The sequence below is a fragment of the Petromyzon marinus genome, chromosome 1, assembly GCF_048934315.1.
Source record: "Petromyzon marinus isolate PM22_M1 ecotype Great Lakes invasive population chromosome 1, UKy_Petmar_22M1.pri1.0, whole genome shotgun sequence".
NCBI classification, from domain to species: domain Eukaryota; kingdom Metazoa; phylum Chordata; class Hyperoartia; order Petromyzontiformes; family Petromyzontidae; genus Petromyzon; species Petromyzon marinus.
Genome location: NC_133667.1, coordinates 24,264,059 through 24,283,666, shown reverse-complemented (window position 1 = coordinate 24,283,666; position 19,608 = coordinate 24,264,059). Strand labels below are relative to the sequence as shown.

Below are 19,608 nucleotides of genomic sequence, written 5' to 3'. Positions count from 1 at the left end.
ATACACACGTATACACGTAGACAAAGATCCCCCATATCGCATTTACAGACTGTTGAAGGCTGGCACGGCAATTGAAGGGGTGGGTGGCCAGAACCGCACCTTACGGCCCGTTTCCCCAGTGTCGATGTTTACACATTGCACGAGGTACTCTTTTTGAGGCTGAGTCGACCCAGGGGAACGATTGCACCACCTCTCCCCATTTACAGACACGTTTACACATACACACACGTATACACATACACAGCCATGTACACAAATATACAGCAGATACACGCACACATACAGTGAGCCCATTCCAGCCTTGCGTAGGTCTACAATCTTGTCCCTGACATCCTTGGAGAGCTCTTTGGTCTTGGCCATGGTGGAGAGTTTGGAATCTGATTGATTGATTGCTTCTGTGGACAGGTGTCTTTTATATAGGTAACAAGCTGAGATTAGAAGCACTCCCTTTAAGAGTGTGCTCCTAATCTCAACCTGTATAAAAGACACTTGGGAGCCAGAAATCTTTCTAATTGAGAGGGGGACAAATACTTATTTCCTTCATTAAAATGCAAATCAATTTATAACATTCTTGACATGCGTTTTTCTGGATTTTTTTGTTGTTATTCTGTCTCTCACTGTTCAAACAAACCTACCATTAAAATTATAGACGGATCATTTCTTTGTCAGTGGGCAAACGTACAAAATCAGCAGGGGATCAAATATTTTTTTTCCCTCACTGTATCCTGCTATGTTGTAGTCCAGCGAGTGAAAACCTATTGTACCATTATTCAGCATTGTGCTCTCATATCTGTGTTCAGCCACAGCTATAAATGTTTACACTTTCCACCGGTGATGATTGTTCACAATAACCTGTGTCTATGACTTTCTACATTCGACCTTGTCAATTATTGCCCACACTTGACCTTTAGGGGTCGTCCATAAATGACGTCACGCACCTAGGGGGAGGGGGGGTCAGACATTTGTGACGATGTGTGACGAGGGGGGGGGGGGGTTGAGAAATGTGGCGTCACATCAAAATGCGCAACTTTAAATAAATATAGACAACATGATTTACTTAATTAAATAGACTTTTGAATAAATGTTTTCTCCTACAACATCAGAGTGCAGCACCACATTAAATACGCACTACAATGTCAATAGTTTAAAACGATTTGAAGCATGTTTTATATTTTTTTGGGGGGGGGGGCAGAGCTTTGTGACGTCATATTTGAAGGGGGGGTCTGACTTTTTGTGACGTCGTGTCACGAAGGGGGGGGGGGTGGTCAAAAATCGTCCAAAATTGCGTGACGTCATTTATGGACGGCCCCTTATCTATCTTTGTCCACTATTGTCCAGCATTACCGATCGTTGTCCCCCTCTGGCGAGATGTTCACTACCTCATCTCGTTTCCAGGAGGTCGTGGGTTCGATCCTGACCCTGAGTTTGTGGTGTGTGTCTCCCCGTGGTCGCGTGGATTTTTCTCTGGCTCCTCCTTCCACATTTACAAACATGCATTTAGAGTACAGTATTTGGCTGCTATTAATTTCCACATGATAAGGCACTTCGTTGAGCTATCATTTGTGGCCGAGGTCGCTTCTGAAAAATAGCTAAATAGCTCAGTGGGCCTGACCTGGCAAAATAAAAAAAAGTTTAGTTTGAACACTTTTTTTTTGTTCACCTATGACATTTGCCTGCCAATGTCCAGCCCTGTTCATACTTTACCCATGTCCATCGTTGTCTACCTTTGGCCTCGTCTTTCATCGTTCACCATTGTACATCCGTGATGCTTCATCCTTCATTTGTTCACTCTTGACCCTCTGCCATCCCTTCTCATTGTCCAACGCTGACCTTTCCTCACCTGCTCTACCAGGCCTAAAATATCCTGCAGGAGAGTGGGGGCACTCTCAATATTTATCAATGGCAATCAACATCCACCCTTGTCCACTGTCGTCCACCCCCTGCTATCCCCGCACCCAGGCCTGGTGAAGCTGGACGGGTACGAGGGCATGGCGCGTAGCTACATGGCGGCCGTGCCCAACGTCACGGTGCCCAACACCACGTGCCACCAGCCCCGGGCAGATGCCCTCCACCTCCTCCGAGACCCCGTCCAGGGGGACCTGCCCTGGCCCGGACTCATTTTCGGACTGACGGTGCTCGCCACGTGGAACTGGTGCACGGACCAGGTGCGGGGCTGGAGGAGGAGGTGGGGGTGAAGGAGGTGGTGTTGATAGTGGTGGTGGTGGAGGAGGAGGTGGGGATGGCTAGCCGAAAACCGCTGAGAAAAATGACAGGAGTTTGCGTGACGGTTTATGCTCCTTGACGAGATCAGCAAGGTGTTGTGGTTCATTTGTGGCGAGCACTTTGTGTCCAATGAGTGTGACCTCAAAACAAGTGAGGCGTTGTTATTGTTGCTGTACGTGCCCGTAGGTGATTGTGCAGCGCTCTCTCTCCGCCCGCTCGCTCTCGCACGCCAAGGCTGGCTCCGTTCTCGCCGGCTTTCTCAAGGTCCTGCCCATGTTCTTCATCGTCTGGCCCGGGATGATGAGCAGAGCGATGTTCCCTGGTATTGTGCACGTCATTATCATCACCTACATCCATATCGGGACCATGGGCGTTTACATCGTCGTCATCAACAGCAGCAACAGCAGCATAGTCAACGACTCATAATCATCAATAGCTGCTGCATCATCTTTGTTTCCACCGTGACCATCCGAAGCATGGGCAGTATTATAAGCATTAGCAGCATTAGGATCGTCATCATAGCCACCTGAAAATCATCATCACCATTAACATCGTCAGTATTTTAGGCTTCAAGTAAATCGTTTTTTTTTCTGCCTTGCCCAGTCTTGAAAAATCGGACATATATGATAAATTATTATATATAGTGACTTGCTCACCATTTTCTATTATATTGCACTCCTATCGTTTTTTTCATATTGTTTGCTGTTGTAACTTGCTGACCCACCCTACACTGGACATCTGTGAAAAAGAGCTTCATAGCTCATCGGATTTCTCCAACTTCAATTAAGATTATGATTATAATTTGTGTGAAGAAGCCTGCGAGGCAGGGTCGTGTCTCTAACGAGGTGCATCTTTGACGAGAGGCACCCGTGTTGTGCTGCCCTAGACGAGGTTGCGTGCGTCGTTCCGGACGAGTGCCAACGAGTCTGTGGCTCCAAGGTCGGCTGCTCCAACATCGCCTACCCCAAACTCGTGGTGGAGCTCATGCCCACAGGTAACCGTTTACCGCCGTCACTAACACTACCAAGAAACCAGCATTGCAGCTGATGCCCGCGAGGTCAGGAGGTCATTGTTTACCACAATCCCTAACCAATGACCCCCAAAACCGGGATAGGGGAGTTTTTTCCCTACTTAGGGTCATGGACTTTTAAATATTATACCTTTGTCGGGGCACACATTAACACGCGTCCCATTCACTTATGTCACTGCAAGAGGTTATTTTATACTCTTTTGTTCTTTCGGTTAAGTCACGTAGGTAGAAAAATAATAGATCACGACGTTCCGATAGCAACACAAGCAATCGTCATCAGGTGGGACAACGACAGCAAGAGAAAACTGCTCAAGTAGGCGAGAGATCTGCCGTGGCACGAGGTTATATAGTAGGCCTCGGCAGTCGGGGAGGAGAGAGAAGGGGGGGAGGCGGGGCAGAAAGTGGACCCCGCGGCAGCACCAGGGTCACTGGAGTAGAGATCGGAGAGAGATGCACAGAGAGAGAGAGACACAGAGAGTCGGAAATAACAGCTGACATAGGCAGGTAGGATGGAAACATCACAGTCAGTTAAGACTTCACCTGGTTAATAAGACTTTACCTGGTTAATGGACTAAGCCCTCTTGCCGTGGCTAGCAGACCTCGACTTTGGCATTGAGCTAACGAACACATTGCTGCCAAAATGAAAAAAATCGAATAACACCACTCAAATAAAAAATGTTGTGCTTCTAGGTTGATAATATTGCCATTGAGTACGCGATTAGCGTGGCTATCATCGTTTTTAGGCGGTTTTGATGTGGTAGGTCTCATGTGACAACGAGCCATGTCCAACCTTTGGGTCGGAGGTTCCTCACTCCTGCCTTCCACGAACACTGCCTGAAACTTAGGGTAAAACTCAAGCCCACAATACATTATTTACCATGGTCTGACCCTTAACACTAACCCTGTCCATACGCTTTACTGCGATCCATAACGCTTAATCCCAATACAACAATATCTAACCTGTTGTAATCCTTTAGCCAGTGACCTAACGACCTTTCAACTTAGCGACCTCTTTATGTATAACCTCACACCTTGACCCCAGTCACCCATTGATCTGACTCCCATTTGCCATCTGACCTTATGATCCCATGACGACCACGTGACCCCTATGACTGTTGACCTCTCCTGTTGACCCCATGACCCCTTGCCTGCAGGCCTACGGGGGCTGATGATGGCGGTGATGGTGGCGGCGCTGATGTCATCCCTCACGTCGATCTTCAACTCCTCGGGCACCATCTTCACCATAGACGTGTGGAAGAGATTCCGCCCACGAGCCTCGGAGATGGAGCTTATGGTGGTGGGGAGGTGAGTAGGGACGCTCAACAGCATTCACCAACACAGACACAAGATTCCCCCGTGTAGCCTTAACAGACTGGTGGGGCAAATGTTGTTAGAGGAGAGCACCTATGAAGGCCGGCACGGTGCACCAGGGGGTGGGTGGCCAGCACCACGCTTGCCCGCCTTTGTCTTCCCAGTGGCGATGTTTACACACTGTACTAGGGGAGGCCCATGACCAGAACATACAACTATTGCTGGTATTTCACGTGAGCGGGTATCAAACTCAGGTCGCCAGGTTTGTAGCGCAGCACACTAACCGCTCCGCCACCGCTCCCCACACCAACACTCAAAGGCACTCACAGACATGCACTAACACTCACCATCACGCTCACACGAACCAATGCTCGCCACGCTCACAGCTATTCACCAACATAGACACTCACCAACACTCACTAACAATCATAAGGCACTGATGCACACCGACTCTCGCAGACACTCGCCAACGCTCGCACGCACTGACACTGTCATAACTCGCGGTCACACACACTCAAACGTACACGTGTACCCCAGGCTGTTCGTGCTGTTACTGGTGATCATCAGCATTCTGTGGCTGCCGGTTGTTCAAGTGGCGAACAGTGGCCGACTCTTTGACTACATCCAGTCGGTGACGAGCTTCCTCGCTCCTCCGATCACCGCGATCTTCCTCCTCGCCATCTTCTGGCCCCGGATGAATGAGCCGGTTTGTGTGACGAGGCCACCGAACATCTTTATTGGGCCGGAAGAGTTCTGGTGGTTTCACAAATGGCTGTCCCGGTGTAACCTCATAAAAGCTTTGGCAAAAATCGGGATTTTGTTCAGGCTTATTGTTTGTTGCTGCAACTTTCTGACCCGCCCCTGCTGGACATCTGTGAAAAAGAGCTTCATATCTCGTGGGATTTCTCCAGGATAAATAAAAGATTCTGATTCTGCTTCAAATATTTCTGGCCTAACCCTCGACTTACGATGCGGGCAATGTATGACCATATCACTCGGGATTCTTAAAGAGGTGACCGCCAAAGCCTTAGTTTTCATATGTCCATGGGACCAAGTGATGGGCAGCAGAGGGCAATGCATAAAAAATATATATTGTCTACGCTCAACGCCTTGACGAATCCACACCGACCAGCGTCTTAAGAGAACGGTCAAATAACGCACACGACCCGCACAGCATTGGGGGGGCCCTCGTCCACCGTGTGTATTTGGAAGCGGACCGTGCGTGTGCACGCGTGCGAGCAGGGCGCTTTCTGGGCTCTCATGTGCGGCCTGGCCATCGGGGTGTCCCGCATGGCGCTGGAGTTCTCCTTCCCTCCCCCGGCGTGCGGCGAGGCCGACCGGCGCCCCCCCGTGCTGCGCGACGTGCACTACCTCTACTTCGCTCTGCTGCTCTGTGGCCTCACGGCCCTCATCGGGGTCATCATCAGCCTCGCCACGCCCGCCCCACACCCTCAGCACGTGAGGTCACACTTTCCACCGCGCCTCTTCAGCTCGCTCGCTTTTTACGTTCGAGTAAGCGCTCTGCTGCTTAAGCCGGGGGGCAGTGGTGGCTATGCACGTGGCCTGTAATCCAGCACTACGGATAGGGTTTGGTGGATCGCACAGATGTTGTGAAACTCCCTTCCTGTGGGTGTCGACTAATCGCCAACTGTTTCCATCTGTATGGGGATAGAGTGTGGCCCCAGCACGTGCATAGGTTTTCTCTTGGTGTTCCAGTTTCGGATTTGCTCCGACTTAGTATTTGTTTGCTGTACATTTCCACGCGATAAGCCATTTCGTTGAGCTATTATTTGCGGCCAGGTCGCTTCTGAAAAAGATCTGTATAGCTCAGTGGGCCTTACCTTTTAAAATAAAAAAAGTATTTGGTTTATCATTTCCTTCCACGTATAAACACTCATTATTAATTGGCTTGAAACATCTTAAAATAAAAACCCAACGAAGGACCCTCCTGAAAATGAGTCATATATCTCAGTGTAGCTTCTCTGGATAAAATAAGTACATTATAATTGGATTCCTAGTTGCTTAAAAAAGATCGATGGTATGGATATAAATGTGGCATGGCCCAGTGGTAATGTGCCAGCAGGTCGCCCTGGTTATTACTGCAGGATAAATACATACTGTCTGCTGAACAATGGGCGTTAATGGTCCCATGAAGCCATTTGAAACGGGTAGGCAATTCTGTGCTGGCATGAAGGTCAAAATTTGCCAAATTCCTACATTTTCCCACAAATTACTCAATTGGAATTCACTTAGCAATAATCATCACCATTTCCATATTGGCAGACTAATACCCCCCTTGCAGGCAGGTGCGGAGTCAACCTTGTGCCACACAGGGACAGCTGCCAATGGGGGCGCCCTTTGAATGTTGAGATGTGATGTAAAGCGCTTTGAGTTACTGAAGCATTTACGCACCATGTAAATGCCAAAGATTAAGATTATTATTACATTCATACAGTACGTCCTTCCAGAAAATGCATCCTACTTGCCAACAGGGGAAAACTTGTATACGTCCTTTCTATTTGGTATCAGATTCATGCGTTTAGGAAGCAGTGATGAATTTTCCTTCGTATAGAAAAGTGACAACGTTGAAACGCATGTGGACAAGGGCATCTGGCTTCGACATCAGATGACTTATGGCCGGAATGAAAATTATATTGGTGTGATATGGATAAGGCAAGGGAAGAAGAGAAGTACAGTATTCCCTCGTTATTGACAAACTTGCCATCCGCGATTTTGGCTATCCACGAATCGCATCTGGAGCTCGACACGATTGCATCGAGAGAGTGAGAAAGTGATGAGATATGACGCATGGCATCATAATTGAAGGTAAGTTCGTTTGTAAATGATTATTTAATACTTTAAAGTGTATTTTATTCATGTTATAACCAATTGTATGCGTGTTGATACGATTGTCATGTAATCAATAGCTTACTGTCATGTAATCAATAGGTTTTCGTTGGCCAATATAGTAATTATCCGTGAAATGTGCTACTCACGAGCGTCCCTCACGAATAACGAGAAAATGCCGTACACGAAAGATGAGATGGTGCACTGTGCCCGCCGTGCCCGCTGTGAGAGTTGGCACCAGATGGGAGGCAGTGAGAGAGGTGGGGGAGCGTGAAAGACTTGAGAGAAAGCCTTTTCCCAGCAGTGAATTGTTCATTGCTGATAATTTTTTTTTTACAAAATAAGCTACACTAGGCGGAATACATCGAATGCAGTTCATAGCGGGAGGTCCTCGTCCAGCAGTGGATCGGCAAAAGGGCTGCACTAACGTTGCACCATAAGAACAATGCATAACATCACAGTGCACGGTGCCCGCTGTGGCTTTTCACGAGACACAATTCCGTTTTAGAAAAAAATCACAAAATTCATGGCATGAACGCTGGGTAATTTAAAAGTGCACGGGTTGAGGTATTGCTTCTGTGTTTTCGTAAAAACCCAAGGTGATTTGTATTGCAGTTGATCGTGTACCAAAGAATTCTTCATCAATTTAAATTGATTTTTGTGCGTTATATGGTTAGGATTGTGCATGTACGAAATGTAAATTTTTTCCCATTTTACTGGTAGGAACCTCCTGTTTACACCAGCCCACAGGGGATTATTGTGTCCGTCCGTCCGTCGTGCATCCAAAAATGGGAGGGGTGGGGCTGAGTGGAGAGGGGAGGGTGGGGAGGGGCTGGGTGGGGCTAGGTGGGGGGTGGGAGGGGTGGGGCTGGGTGGGGAGGGGCTAGGTGGGGAGGGAGGGGCTGGGTGGGGAGGGAGGGGCTAGGTGGGGAGGGAGGGGCTGGGTGGGGAGGGGCTGGTCACCCTATGGTGCCCTTATAAAACTCAACGTTTACCCTCCGGCCTAGGTGTGTAGCTACTAGAGAGGAGCTCTGTGTTTCATGGGCCGCGTCGTTAACGAATACGGTTGCCGAACGAATACGTCATAAGGTCGCACTCATTGCACACAAAGTGCTTGTCCCCAAATGAACCACGACACCTCGTTGCTGATCTCGTCAAGCAGCATAAACTGCCATCACGCGCAACTCCGGTCATCCTCGCAGCAGCGGCGGCGGCTTTTTGCCCAGCCGTCGAACAAAGACGGTCGCCGCATCATCGAGCGGTGCGCTGCTTCTGCGGCCATCTGGAACGCTCTTCCCCTTCCGATATTCGGAAGCCACTTGGAGCTGTGCTGGACTTTCAAATCATTATCTGGAATGACGAACTCGTTTCTTTAGAACTGCTTTTTGCGTTTAGTTTTGTTGTCCTTCCCACCGCACCTCCAAATTACCATGGTTGGTTACGTGTGGTGCGAAAGAAGTTCAGTATCCATATCGTACATACAACAAACTTTTAAGTATTTATCCTGTATTGCAGCTTGTCCGCCTAACTTGGTGGACTCGACACTCCAAGGACGCCGAGGGTGGCCACGGCAATCTCTGTGAGGTGCCCGATGGGACAAGCAATTCTAAGGAGCCCGAGGAGGGTGGCCACAGCAATCCATGCGAGGTGCCCGACGAGACAGGCAACTCTAAAAGCCCCGAAGAGGCTGCCCAAAGCAATTCCTGCGAGGTGCCCGATGGTAAAGGCCTCTTCGGGGACACCCACAAGCGAACTGGAGATCTTGATCAAGAGGCCCCAGAAAAGACAGGTGAGAGAGCGCATGGCTAAAGGCTGGATCTACAAAAACATGCTGACAGTGGCATCACTGGTCTAGACCTTCTACATGATTGGACCAAGTCTGGGTCTAAATAGAAAGGCTGACACTGGGGTTGCACAAGAATAGGTTCTGCAGTTTTGCGCTCAGGCTGAATATAAATTATGATCGAGGTGGTACGAGGCGAACCTGAGGCTCGCCGAGGCTTAGGCTGAGTCTAAACAGAAGTTGTAAACAGATGGCGGCACAACGTCGATAATGGGCTGAGACGGAGTGATTCCGAGTTGTTTCTTCCCACCCACGAATTCCAATGATGCCGCTGGGTGCATTTTGTCCGATTCAACGAAGTTTCAATGTGTAACTCTTGAGTCGGAGAACGGCCCCAATGACGACTTTTGAAGTTTATTCTTTTTCATCCACATTGGGTGTCACGCCTTTCTATTTTGCCCCACAAAGAGCGTTTTCCGCACAGCAATCGCACCTAAATATGCATTCCTCGAAGCTGAGATGTATTGAATCAAGAGACGAAGCTTTTATATTATGGCCTCGACTTGTTCGGTCATTTGGTAGCAGGACTAAGACCATCATCTCGGTTTAATCGCTGGCAGCTGAAACCCAGATGTCTCTAACATGCCCATTCTGATAGAAAGAGATACTCAGTCTAAGTACTTGAAACAAGTCTCAGCCAGCCATGCTGGCTCAGTGTCTCCAACACATCCATTATAAGCCTCCTGAAATGGAGAGGCACGATTCAACTCCATGACTTGAAGCCAGGACCTCAGCGGTGCTGGTTTCAGTTTATCTGATATGGCCATTGTGAATCCCCTGAGCCTCCAACAGAAATGCTGACATGGAATGCATTAGGCCTGATGCAGGTTTTGTGTTTAAACAACGTGTTTTTTTTTTGTGGGGTGGCTTCATTGCAGGACCACGAGGCTGGAAGAGAGCTCTTTTCTGGATGTGTGGCCTCACTGGGTCTAAATCATCATCGTCATCATCATCGCCGCCCATCCTAACAAGCATTGAGGAGGACTGGAAGTGGAAACATATCTGCAACACCAGCGCCATGCTCCTTCTTGTTGGAAATATCTTCATGTGGGGCTATTACGCCTGACCTCACTACGACACTAACGACGCACCATCCCCGTTACCACCACCTCCTCTTCAATTCATTATGAAAGCCACACAGCTACTGTCAAGGTTTATCGCTACTCATCCCGACCTTAAGAGACTAGTCACTGTGTATTTTGTTGACACCTGAACTCTCTTGTTGTGAGCCATCAGCATGCGTGGAAGCAGCATCACCATGGCATTCTGAACCATCTTGTTCTGAATCGCCATCGTTTATCTCTGAACTTTCATCATCATTGTTTATAAGCCAATGTTAACATCATCATACCTGTGATCGTCATCATCACTTCGCTGAACTAAAGGAGGATACACAGAGACGTGAAGACGTAGAAAGGGACGTGAAGACAGACTAGAGATAAGCAATCACAGAAACGGGGACATTTATGCACAGAGTACAATGCCATGCTACATGCTGCTATTAATAATTCATACCCTGACTTTCCAGAAGGCTGGACTTAATATGTTGACTCCACCTGTTCCGTCTGTATGGGATAGAGTGTTTCCCTTTCTCATGGTTCCGTTTTTTTCCGGATGCTCCAGTTTCTTCCCACGTGTAAACACTAATTAATTCGCTGGTAACACCTTAATACATAGAGAAGCGCAGAGCTTGGGAAAATATGGGCGGCAACTTATCGTGTGGCTGCCTTCATGCTTGTCCGTGGCTCCTCCTCACGCCTCTGAGTTGTTATCTCTGTACGAGAGCGAGTAAATACTGTGCACTTTACAAGTTGAAATAATGATTATCATTCAGAACTCATCAGAATCAGAATGTTTATTTAGACTGCAGAAGGAATCCGATGAGCTATGAAGCTCTTTCTCACAGATGTCTAGTAGGGGCGGATCAGAACGTTACAACAATCAATACACAACCACGATAGGAGTGCAAAGCATAGGAAAGGTAAGCAAATAACTTTAATACAAATAACACTAAACTTTTTTTTACCTTACCAGGTAAAGCCCACTGAACTACGAGCTTCTCTTTCACAAATTATAGCTCAACGAAGTGGCATATCATGTGGATATGTATAGCAGAAAATAATCTAAATAATCGAACTGATGAATTATTCATTTCAGGCGGGAGCTGCGTGCACGCTGAGAAAATGTAGAGGTGGCACCGACCCACCAGGCTCCACAGACCTTGCGTTAGCCATTACTGAACCGGTAGAACGCACGCATAATAACCCTCCTGCAAAGGAAAGCCTTGAGACTCGGATAATCCCCAACATCAACACGCACGGAGAGAGTGACATTTCATAACACGCGCAACGTTTATTAGGATATAAAATGCCTGGGTTGCACCCCCCAAAAAAGAATACTTATGTAAAAAAAAAACATTGTAAATCAAAGTAAAGCTAATGTGGAATGTTCAAGTGCTGTTTCTAGAGCTGGTGCTAACGTGGAGCTCAGCTCCATGGGTACGTGAGCAAGAGACTCACTCTTGACTGGACATTAGTATTATTATCGTTGTTGTTAACGTGGCTATTTTCCCAGATTTAGGACACCCGAGGCATGCGATTATAACCTAAGACTTATTTTAAACTCATATGTACCCAACAATGCAAGATTCGGCCATTTTTGTCTGAACAGAGACGTATTCTTAGACGTTCATGAATTAAAATTATTATTGCACTCAGCGATGACGCGCATTGAATTGTGCACATAGGAATAATTCATTTTACATTCATGCACTGTATGTTTATAGGGTCGTTCATGACTACTTACTGCATAGGCTTTTACCAGTTATAAAAAGTGGGCTTTTGAGTCGTTCTGTATGAAAAACCGAGGCACCTTCCAAGCTCTCTCAAACTTAAGTGTTAAAAAAAACATTCGTGGGAATTATCAAAAATATACAACAAATTATAACCACTGTACTGACATCGCAGGCTATTCACAGCAAAAGTGGATACTCGCTGGCAACTGAATTGGAAAAGTAATGGCATTAAAGCGTTCTACGTCAGAAGTGTGAGTCATCTCAGTGGAGCTGATGACATAGAAAAATGAATGAATCGAGGGAAATCAATTACAGTCATTGTTGACTGAATGAAGAACTTCACAATTGGGCTGCAAAGTTGTATTAATGATAAATATGAGCAAAACAACAGCCATGTACAAGTTTGCAGAACAAATGAACATATAAAGAGGGGTACAAATGAAAACGCAGCGTTATGTACATGTAAAGTAACTGTTTGAGGTGGATACACATTACGAAATAACGAAGCAAACAGGAGCAGGATTAAACACTTTTGTACGGTGACATTTGATCGTCAAAAGCCGCACGGCAATCAATCAACCTTTATTTGATGCGCCAATAGAGCCGTCACTTAAGCGTAGCGTCAGTGCACATTGCCAGAGCAACAGGAATGAAAAGTGATATTTTTTTAAAAAAAACTATGTTTAAAACACGCTTTTATGAAATGTACCGTACTAGTAATGGCAGAACTCCACGACTCCAGGAAGTGGCCCCGAAGTTTGCCATAACGTAAGGGGGCCGTGACCAATTACAGCCAACGTGAGTTGAGCGTGGACAATTAGACCCACGCCGAAACATAACATATAAAAAAGAACGTTTAAAAATACATAATTTTTATGTTTTATGATAGAATATAGTATTGTCATCAGTATGACATACGTATCGCAAGTTTGCAGTCGATACCACATTGGGAAGTGGGTTAAAATTGAGTTACAAGATTTGAGGATACAACAATGACGACAACAACGACAACAACAACAGAGTGAGTTAAATAAAAGCGTGTCAAAAGAAGAACGTCACACTCCACACCCTCAGCGGCTAACACCGCTGTGCCTGAGGAGGTCCAACGTTGCTCCAACGTTGCTCCAACCACATGCAGCACTGTTTGCCTAACGTTGCACGTTTACAGACCACACAAAATTTACAGATATATACAATCTAGATTCTGCATGCATGATACTGCATTCTATAGTTTCAAAAGTTATGGATTTATAGAGCTCTCGGTTCTGCAAAGCCACCTCACCATCGACTCAAACAGCAGGGGCTAAACATGCCGAAATTGAATTGTAGCCAAATTCTGACAAATTATTGAATAATGGACAGAGTGCTTTGTTACATTCACAATTTTAGTTTTGTTTTGTAGACCCAGATTACCTTTTTTCTCGCATGATATTTTGAAGGGGGGAAAAAAACTGCCCCATTGCATACACCAGGTTAGTTGTCCACCCTGAACTGAAGCCATCACATCTACAGATTTTCATAATCGTCTTTGTCGTTATAATTAACATCACCATCAATATAATTGTCGGATTCCATGTCTTCCTCTAACATCTCCCCCACATTATCGTACACATCTTCGGGGACGTACGGGGAGGATAATTCCGCGGTGGTGATGTAAGCATTGTTGACCGTATTGCTGGTCGCGAAACTCGTTCTAACGGTGATATCGCTGATGGGAGCATTGTTGGAAACTCGACGGTGATTGTAGGAGTGTCTTCTGGCCACCCACATCCCTGCTATCGCTACAGCGGAAATTACCAAAAACAGAGCAGCCCCGACGGCCATTGCCACGACATACCACTTGGAGAAATAGGGGCCCACATTCCGGCAAACCATGTCCATGGACACGTTCTTGACTGGTTCGCCTTTTAGTTGAACAGGGCTGTGGCATTTGGGGAACTCCAGCGCATGATCGGTGGGCACAAGCAGCGTCGTTTTGTGTCGGAGCATGAGGTAGAGGGAGCAGTCACAGACCAGCAAGTTGTTGTGGAGGGTGAGGGATTTGAGGGGTAGTTTGATAAAGGAGGGGAGGTGCATCAGCTTGTTATTGTGCAGCAGTAGCTTCTCCATACTGACGCACCCCTTGAGGAAAGCCATGGGCAGGATCGTGAGACGGTTGTCTTCCAGGTGGAGGACCCTGTGAGACGACGTACAGGGAAGGGGGCCATTGTGAACCGCGACTCTGCACAATACCTACAGATACCGTGCCGCTGACCATATCACCCGGAATGTGCTCGTTCCCCATCAGATCTAGTAAGCCAAGTAGGGATGAGTCTGGATAGTGCTTTGATAGACTTTCACCGCGCATTATCGTGTTGTCATAGGGCTGTGGGGCATCGCGGTGGGCAGTGAGATAAATCCGCCGGACTGTATTTCTGTGGCACCGCATCTGTGCTCTCCTCCTTCAGCAACCTGCACTGATCAACATGAAGTATCTTCAAATAACCTTCATTCAAGATCACGTCTTCAAGATGGGAAACCTGGTCCAATAGCTTATAACGCGATTAACCACAGTACCTCACTGCTGCCACCACCCTTAGCTTAATGTTGAGACGTTATTACGGATTTGCATTTGGAGAGCACTTAAATGCCTCGGCGACTAACTCAAAGTGCCTTAACATCAATCCCACCTCACTTAGACCATTTTTATGTTCTGCTACAGTATAAAGATGTTTTCTCATATTTTTGTTTGTTGTGGTTGCACCCGATTCAAGAGCCGAATGGCTCACAGGGCTATACCAAATAAATGAAACTGAAAAACTGAAAGTAGAGGCAGAGGGATCCCCTGTGGTGGCTATCCCTTAGTGGCACAAGGTGCACCAAACGCCAGAGTGAAAATGGGCATACTACATCTGCCTGTGTGGGGAGATGCTGCATATGTGGGTTTTCCCAATTAAGTTGGGAGTAAGTTATCGTATGCGGCCCACTCTTTTTGCAGACACATCGTGGAATCTTTAACATCCGCTGTGAAACTAACGGCGCATATTCATGAGCAACACACCCGCAGTAATAACTAGGGCGGCTGCTGGGCTCGAGCCGTGAATCTCTGCAACAAGCGTAAAATCTCTACAACAAGCGTAAAATCTCTACAACAAGCGTAACGTTTCTACAACAAGTGTAAAATCTCTACAACAAGCGTAAAATCTCTACAACAAGCGTAAAATCTCTATAACAAGCGTTAAATCTCTACAACAAGCGTACAATCTCTACAACAAGCGTACAATCTCTGCAACAAGCGTAAAATCCGCCCAAGGACTCCTGAAAGCCCAGCGGCAGAATTCGTACTTAGCTACCCTTATTTATTCGCGACAATAAATGGGCCCGTTGTGTGTTTCCCCTAATTTGTTGCGTGAAGGGCTCAGGGCAAATTGCCCCTTCTGCTCCCACTACTCTGGACACCCCTACAAATGTATGGTCGCCATGGTGGCGAGATGTCAACTACCTCGCCTGCTCTACAGGAGTCCGTGGGTTCGATCCCGACCCTGACGTCTGCTGTATATTTGGCGTTTGAATGTCTCTCTTCCCGTAGTCGTGTGGATTTTTTTCCGACTCCTCCGGTTGTTCCCTCCACATTTATAATCAATATGCGGTTAGGAGTGTTTGGCTGCTACACATAGCTCAGTAGGCCTTATCCGGTAAAATAAAAAAACAATAGTTTTAACGTGCTACCCACTGGGGCCATGTTACTGCCCCCCGCCCCCCCCCCCCCCCCCCCCCACCAGACCTATGGGTGTTTTTGGCCTATGGAAGTTTCCCTTACTTGAGGCTCTTATGGTTGCCCATGAACCCCGTGGGGAGGTTTTGAAGCTGGTTGTTGTTCAGTCGGAGCTCATTGAGGTTGGGCAGCATGGGAAACGGCTGCCCCTCAGAAACCTCCACGGATTTCAGTTTGCAGTCGATCTTCAGAATCTCGGCCGACTTCAAGGAGACGAGGACGGCCCAATTCAAACTCGGGCCGAGAGGGCAGTTGGGTCCTGTGGCTTCGAAACATTTGGCGGTGGTGGAGGCGGGCAGAGGCGACGAGGAGGATAAGTTCAGCGAGTCGCACGGAGGTGAGGAAGCAGAAGGGACGATGGTGGTGGTGATGATGATGGTGATGCTAAAGGCGAGGTGAGGAGATAGATCTGTGGAGAGAAGAGAAGACCAGCGGCAACACTATTATATGCATTCTGCGGTCGTCTGAAACGCTATTCCGTTGAATCTTAGGAAGCCACTGGAGCTATGCATTTTTAAATCACCTAGATTTAAAAATAATTTCTTGAGATCTGCTTTTTGTGTTCAGTTTGTTGTCCTTCCCCCGCACCTCAGATTAGCACGGTTGGCTACATGCGGTGCGAAATAAGTTTAACATAAACAAGGACAGTGCCTACTGTGAATATATACATACATGTGTAGTGGGTACAAATGGGAGAAAGACTTCTTCTGGAGGCAACACGTTTATTAGAATAACATCAACACCCTAACACTAAGGAGTATCTGCCCCTTCCACCAGGTAACCTAAGGAGGTAGTCCCTCCGTGCTAACGAGGCCCTAACGCAACTTGGGGGAGGCTGTCAACACTGGACCTCGACTCGGGTCCGGGTCTTGTCTTGGGGGCTTCTCTTCAGGATGACGGCTCCATGACTTCAGATGAACAACAGCAGCCGGATCCGTCCAGGGGTCTACCTTATATAGTCAGTCCCGGGGCTTACTCCGCCCCTAGCCACGCCTCCTTTCTCGAACCTTCGTGAGGGACCTGGCCCTGGTCTCGTGGTCCCCCAGCCCCCTCCTTGGGGGCCCCCGGGCTAAGGAGGGCCATGGCCCCCCGTCACCCCTGCGCCGCCCCAGGCGCTCTCGGCCCCTAGCCCCCAGGGGCTGACACTGCACACGGAGTGCAATGCCCGACAGCTGCCGTGCTGTCGGTGGTGTGAGCAGCGCGTCTCGTGTTTCACGCACTGCATGCCGGTTCCACGTGACATGCAGTGTGTGAAACTGTTGAGTGTGTGTATGTGTGGTGATGTGTGTGAGTGTTGTGCTTGTTTAGCTGGAGTGGCGGGGGCGCGGGGCTAAACGGGCGCATCATGGGCTAGAGGTTTTGGCTGATTTGGTACGGGAGGATTTTGAGCTCATTGGATTTGCAAATGACTGGTACCAGCGATATCAAGATCGGCCTCTGTGGAGGAGGCTTGTAAAGAATGCTACTGGGACAGTACCAGGCTAGGTCCACTTCGAGGTTACAACGGAGCGGTAGAGGGACGCCTACAACAACGAGCTGGATGGCGTTTTTGGTTAAAACATAGCAAGTTGCTACAGTGGGAGCACAAGTGGTGAATCTGCCAATCATCTCGGTCAACCCAAAAACTGTACTTGTCCTGGAAGAGAGACGGTGATGCACATTGTTGAAGGCTGTCCTCCAAATTAAGCAAGCTAAGTGGCGCTCTGTGGAAAACGCCGCATTTTGCAAATGATAAAGCTAGCATTATTAAATAAATAATGTAATGGAGACGAGAGGGAAGTGACGAAGTGGGAAGAAAAGTAGCTGACATTCATATGGACGTCCAGCGTTTCAGTGAAGGCCACATAAGTGTTCAACATGTTCTAACTTATGTACAGTTTATCAAATTATGTGGCCTCAAATTGCACCTCGCCAAGCAAAGGCGCTGTGGTGACACAACTGCCACTTAGTGGCCGATGGCAGTTGTTATGTACACGTGTGTATGTGTGTGCTTTATATGTGCATGCATGTGTACATGTGTGTATGTATACGTACGTGTTTGCAGGTGGTTGTGGTTAAGAGTTCCTTCGTTTAAGCAAAATTGTTTGTTTCCCTTGTTAACCATGAAAGGCCCAAACAGTGTTTTTAAAATAATTCTTCTTGAAGTGAATTCACTTTCACAGAGGTCTCTTAAAGTGACTGCCATTCACTTTCATAGAAGTCTCTTAAAGTGACTGCCATTCACGTTCATAGAAGTCTCTTAAAGTGACTGCCATTCACTTTCATAGAAGTCTCTTAAAGTGACTTCTATTCACTTTCATAGATGTCTCTTAAAGTCACTGCCATTCACTTTCATAGAAGTCTCTTAAAGTGACTGCCATTCACTTTCATAGAGGTCTCTCAAAGTGACTGCCATTCACTTTCATAGAAGTCTCTTAAAGTGACTGCCATTCACTTTCATAGATGTCTCTTAAAGTGACTGCCATTCACTTTCATAGAGGTCTCTTAAAGTGACTGCCATTCACTTTCATAGAAGTCTCTTAAAGTGACTGCCATTCACTTTCATAGATGTCTCTTAAAGTGACTGCCATTCACTTTCATAGAAGTCTCTTAAAGTGACTGCCATTCACGTTCATAGAAGTCTCTTAAAGTGACTGCCATTCACTTTCATAGATGTCTCTTAAAGTGACTGCCATTCACATTCATAGAAGTCTCTTAAAGTGACTGTCATTCACTTTCATAGAAGTCTCTTAAAGTGACTGCAATTCACTTTCATAGAAGTCTCTTAAAGTGGCATCAGATGACTGAGAGATGACGATGAATTGGGTGAGTCCTTCATCCAGCAGTGGATACGCCATGGCTCATGATTATGATGACACACTTATAATAAGGATATTTTTGCTCTCATAAAAGTCCTGCATTGGGATGTTTAGCTAACACCAGTAAGATTGTATGTTTTTTTTTTTCTATGGGAGGAAACCGAAGTGAATGCAGAATAGCGGAGAGAGCATGCATCCTCCATACAGAAAAACAATTCCGAGCCAGGAATTTATCCTAGGTCCTTTACGCTGCGAAGTACAAGCATTACAACGTTTCACCCTGTCCCCACATATATAGCCCGTACATATTCACAAACATAGCAATGCATACACAAGCATTTGCAGATGTTCTTGACACACACCCATACGACACGTGCTGCTACAACATGTACACTCTTGACAAACAGCCTCTCTTACATTGTAAAACGAATGACAAAAAACGGACGCCATATTCATTTCCCCAAATGCAACGTAAAAATATTTTACTTACGTGACGCCAATGAACCTGGTGACGTTAGCTTCATGGTTTTAAGAATTGTAATCGTCTATTATTCAGCGGTGTTGAACAGAGCCTAAAGCGCGTGTGTCGACAATGCCTTTTTGAGGACAGAGCGTCTGTGTTTTATTGCACGTGATCCATACGCCAGCAGTAGATATGGGACGTGCTGCAGTTCCATAAATGATAGTTCCTCTTTTAAATCCCCCCCTTTTTTTGCATAGAACAGAAATGTGTCAGCATATTCACGTTTGGTGAGCGGTGGCGCAGTGGTTGGCACGCGGTGCTGTGACGTCGGTCACGTGAGCTCGATTCCAGGCCACGGCGGTGATGTTGGAACCGGTCATGGTCAACTCGCAAGATTATTTTTGCTGAAGCTTCAGAGACCAGGGACCATCTCACTCGCAAGAGTGACCTGGGGTCAACAAACTGACAAAAGAATGACAGTGGTTTCAAGTAACAGCAACGAAACAATGATGTAATCAAATCGATAACAGTGTTGCAGGAGAAAT

The 19,608-nt window shown here is 47.0% G+C and overlaps 2 protein-coding genes across 3 annotated transcripts in view; one reads left to right on the top strand and one right to left on the bottom strand.

Annotated features, from left to right (window-relative positions):
- Positions 1-14,769, top strand: part of LOC116938581 (sodium/glucose cotransporter 4) — a 31,506-nt gene extending 16,737 nt beyond the window's left edge. For both annotated transcript variants that reach the window (XM_076065914.1, XM_032945907.2), the window contains exons 8-15: positions 1,960-2,165; positions 2,410-2,545; positions 3,110-3,217; positions 4,408-4,558; positions 5,102-5,270; positions 5,807-6,022; positions 8,927-9,200; positions 10,133-14,769. In XM_076065914.1, the coding sequence (XP_075922029.1) occupies positions 1,960-2,165; positions 2,410-2,545; positions 3,110-3,217; positions 4,408-4,558; positions 5,102-5,270; positions 5,807-6,022; positions 8,927-9,200; positions 10,133-10,320 (1,448 nt within the window). In that variant the 3' untranslated portion in view covers positions 10,321-14,769. The remainder of the gene's footprint in view (positions 1-1,959; positions 2,166-2,409; positions 2,546-3,109; positions 3,218-4,407; positions 4,559-5,101; positions 5,271-5,806; positions 6,023-8,926; positions 9,201-10,132) is intronic.
- On the bottom strand, positions 11,095-19,312 carry LOC116938576 (uncharacterized). The gene is made up of 3 exons (XM_032945884.2): positions 19,091-19,312; positions 15,848-16,211; positions 11,095-14,224 (listed from the first exon to the last, which is right to left on the bottom strand). Exons 1-3 carry the CDS (start codon positions 19,122-19,124, stop codon positions 13,555-13,557), a joined length of 1,068 nt encoding a protein of 355 aa, XP_032801775.1. The 5' UTR covers positions 19,125-19,312; the 3' UTR covers positions 11,095-13,554.
- Positions 19,313-19,608: the final 296 nt, after the last annotated feature.

What these genes read in the sequence shown, in the direction of transcription:
- LOC116938576 (XM_032945884.2), bottom strand. Translation starts at nt 19,124, where the DNA reads ATGAAGCTAACGTCACCAGGTTCATTGGCGTCAC. An exon ending in ACCAGGTTCATTGGCGTCAC is followed by an intron (nt 16,212 to 19,090) that starts GTAAGTAAAATA and finishes TTCTCTCCACAG; the next exon opens with ATCTATCTCCTCACCTCGCC. An exon ending in GGCAACCATAAGAGCCTCAA is followed by an intron (nt 14,225 to 15,847) that starts GTAAGGGAAACT and finishes GTCGTCTCACAG; the next exon opens with GGTCCTCCACCTGGAAGACA.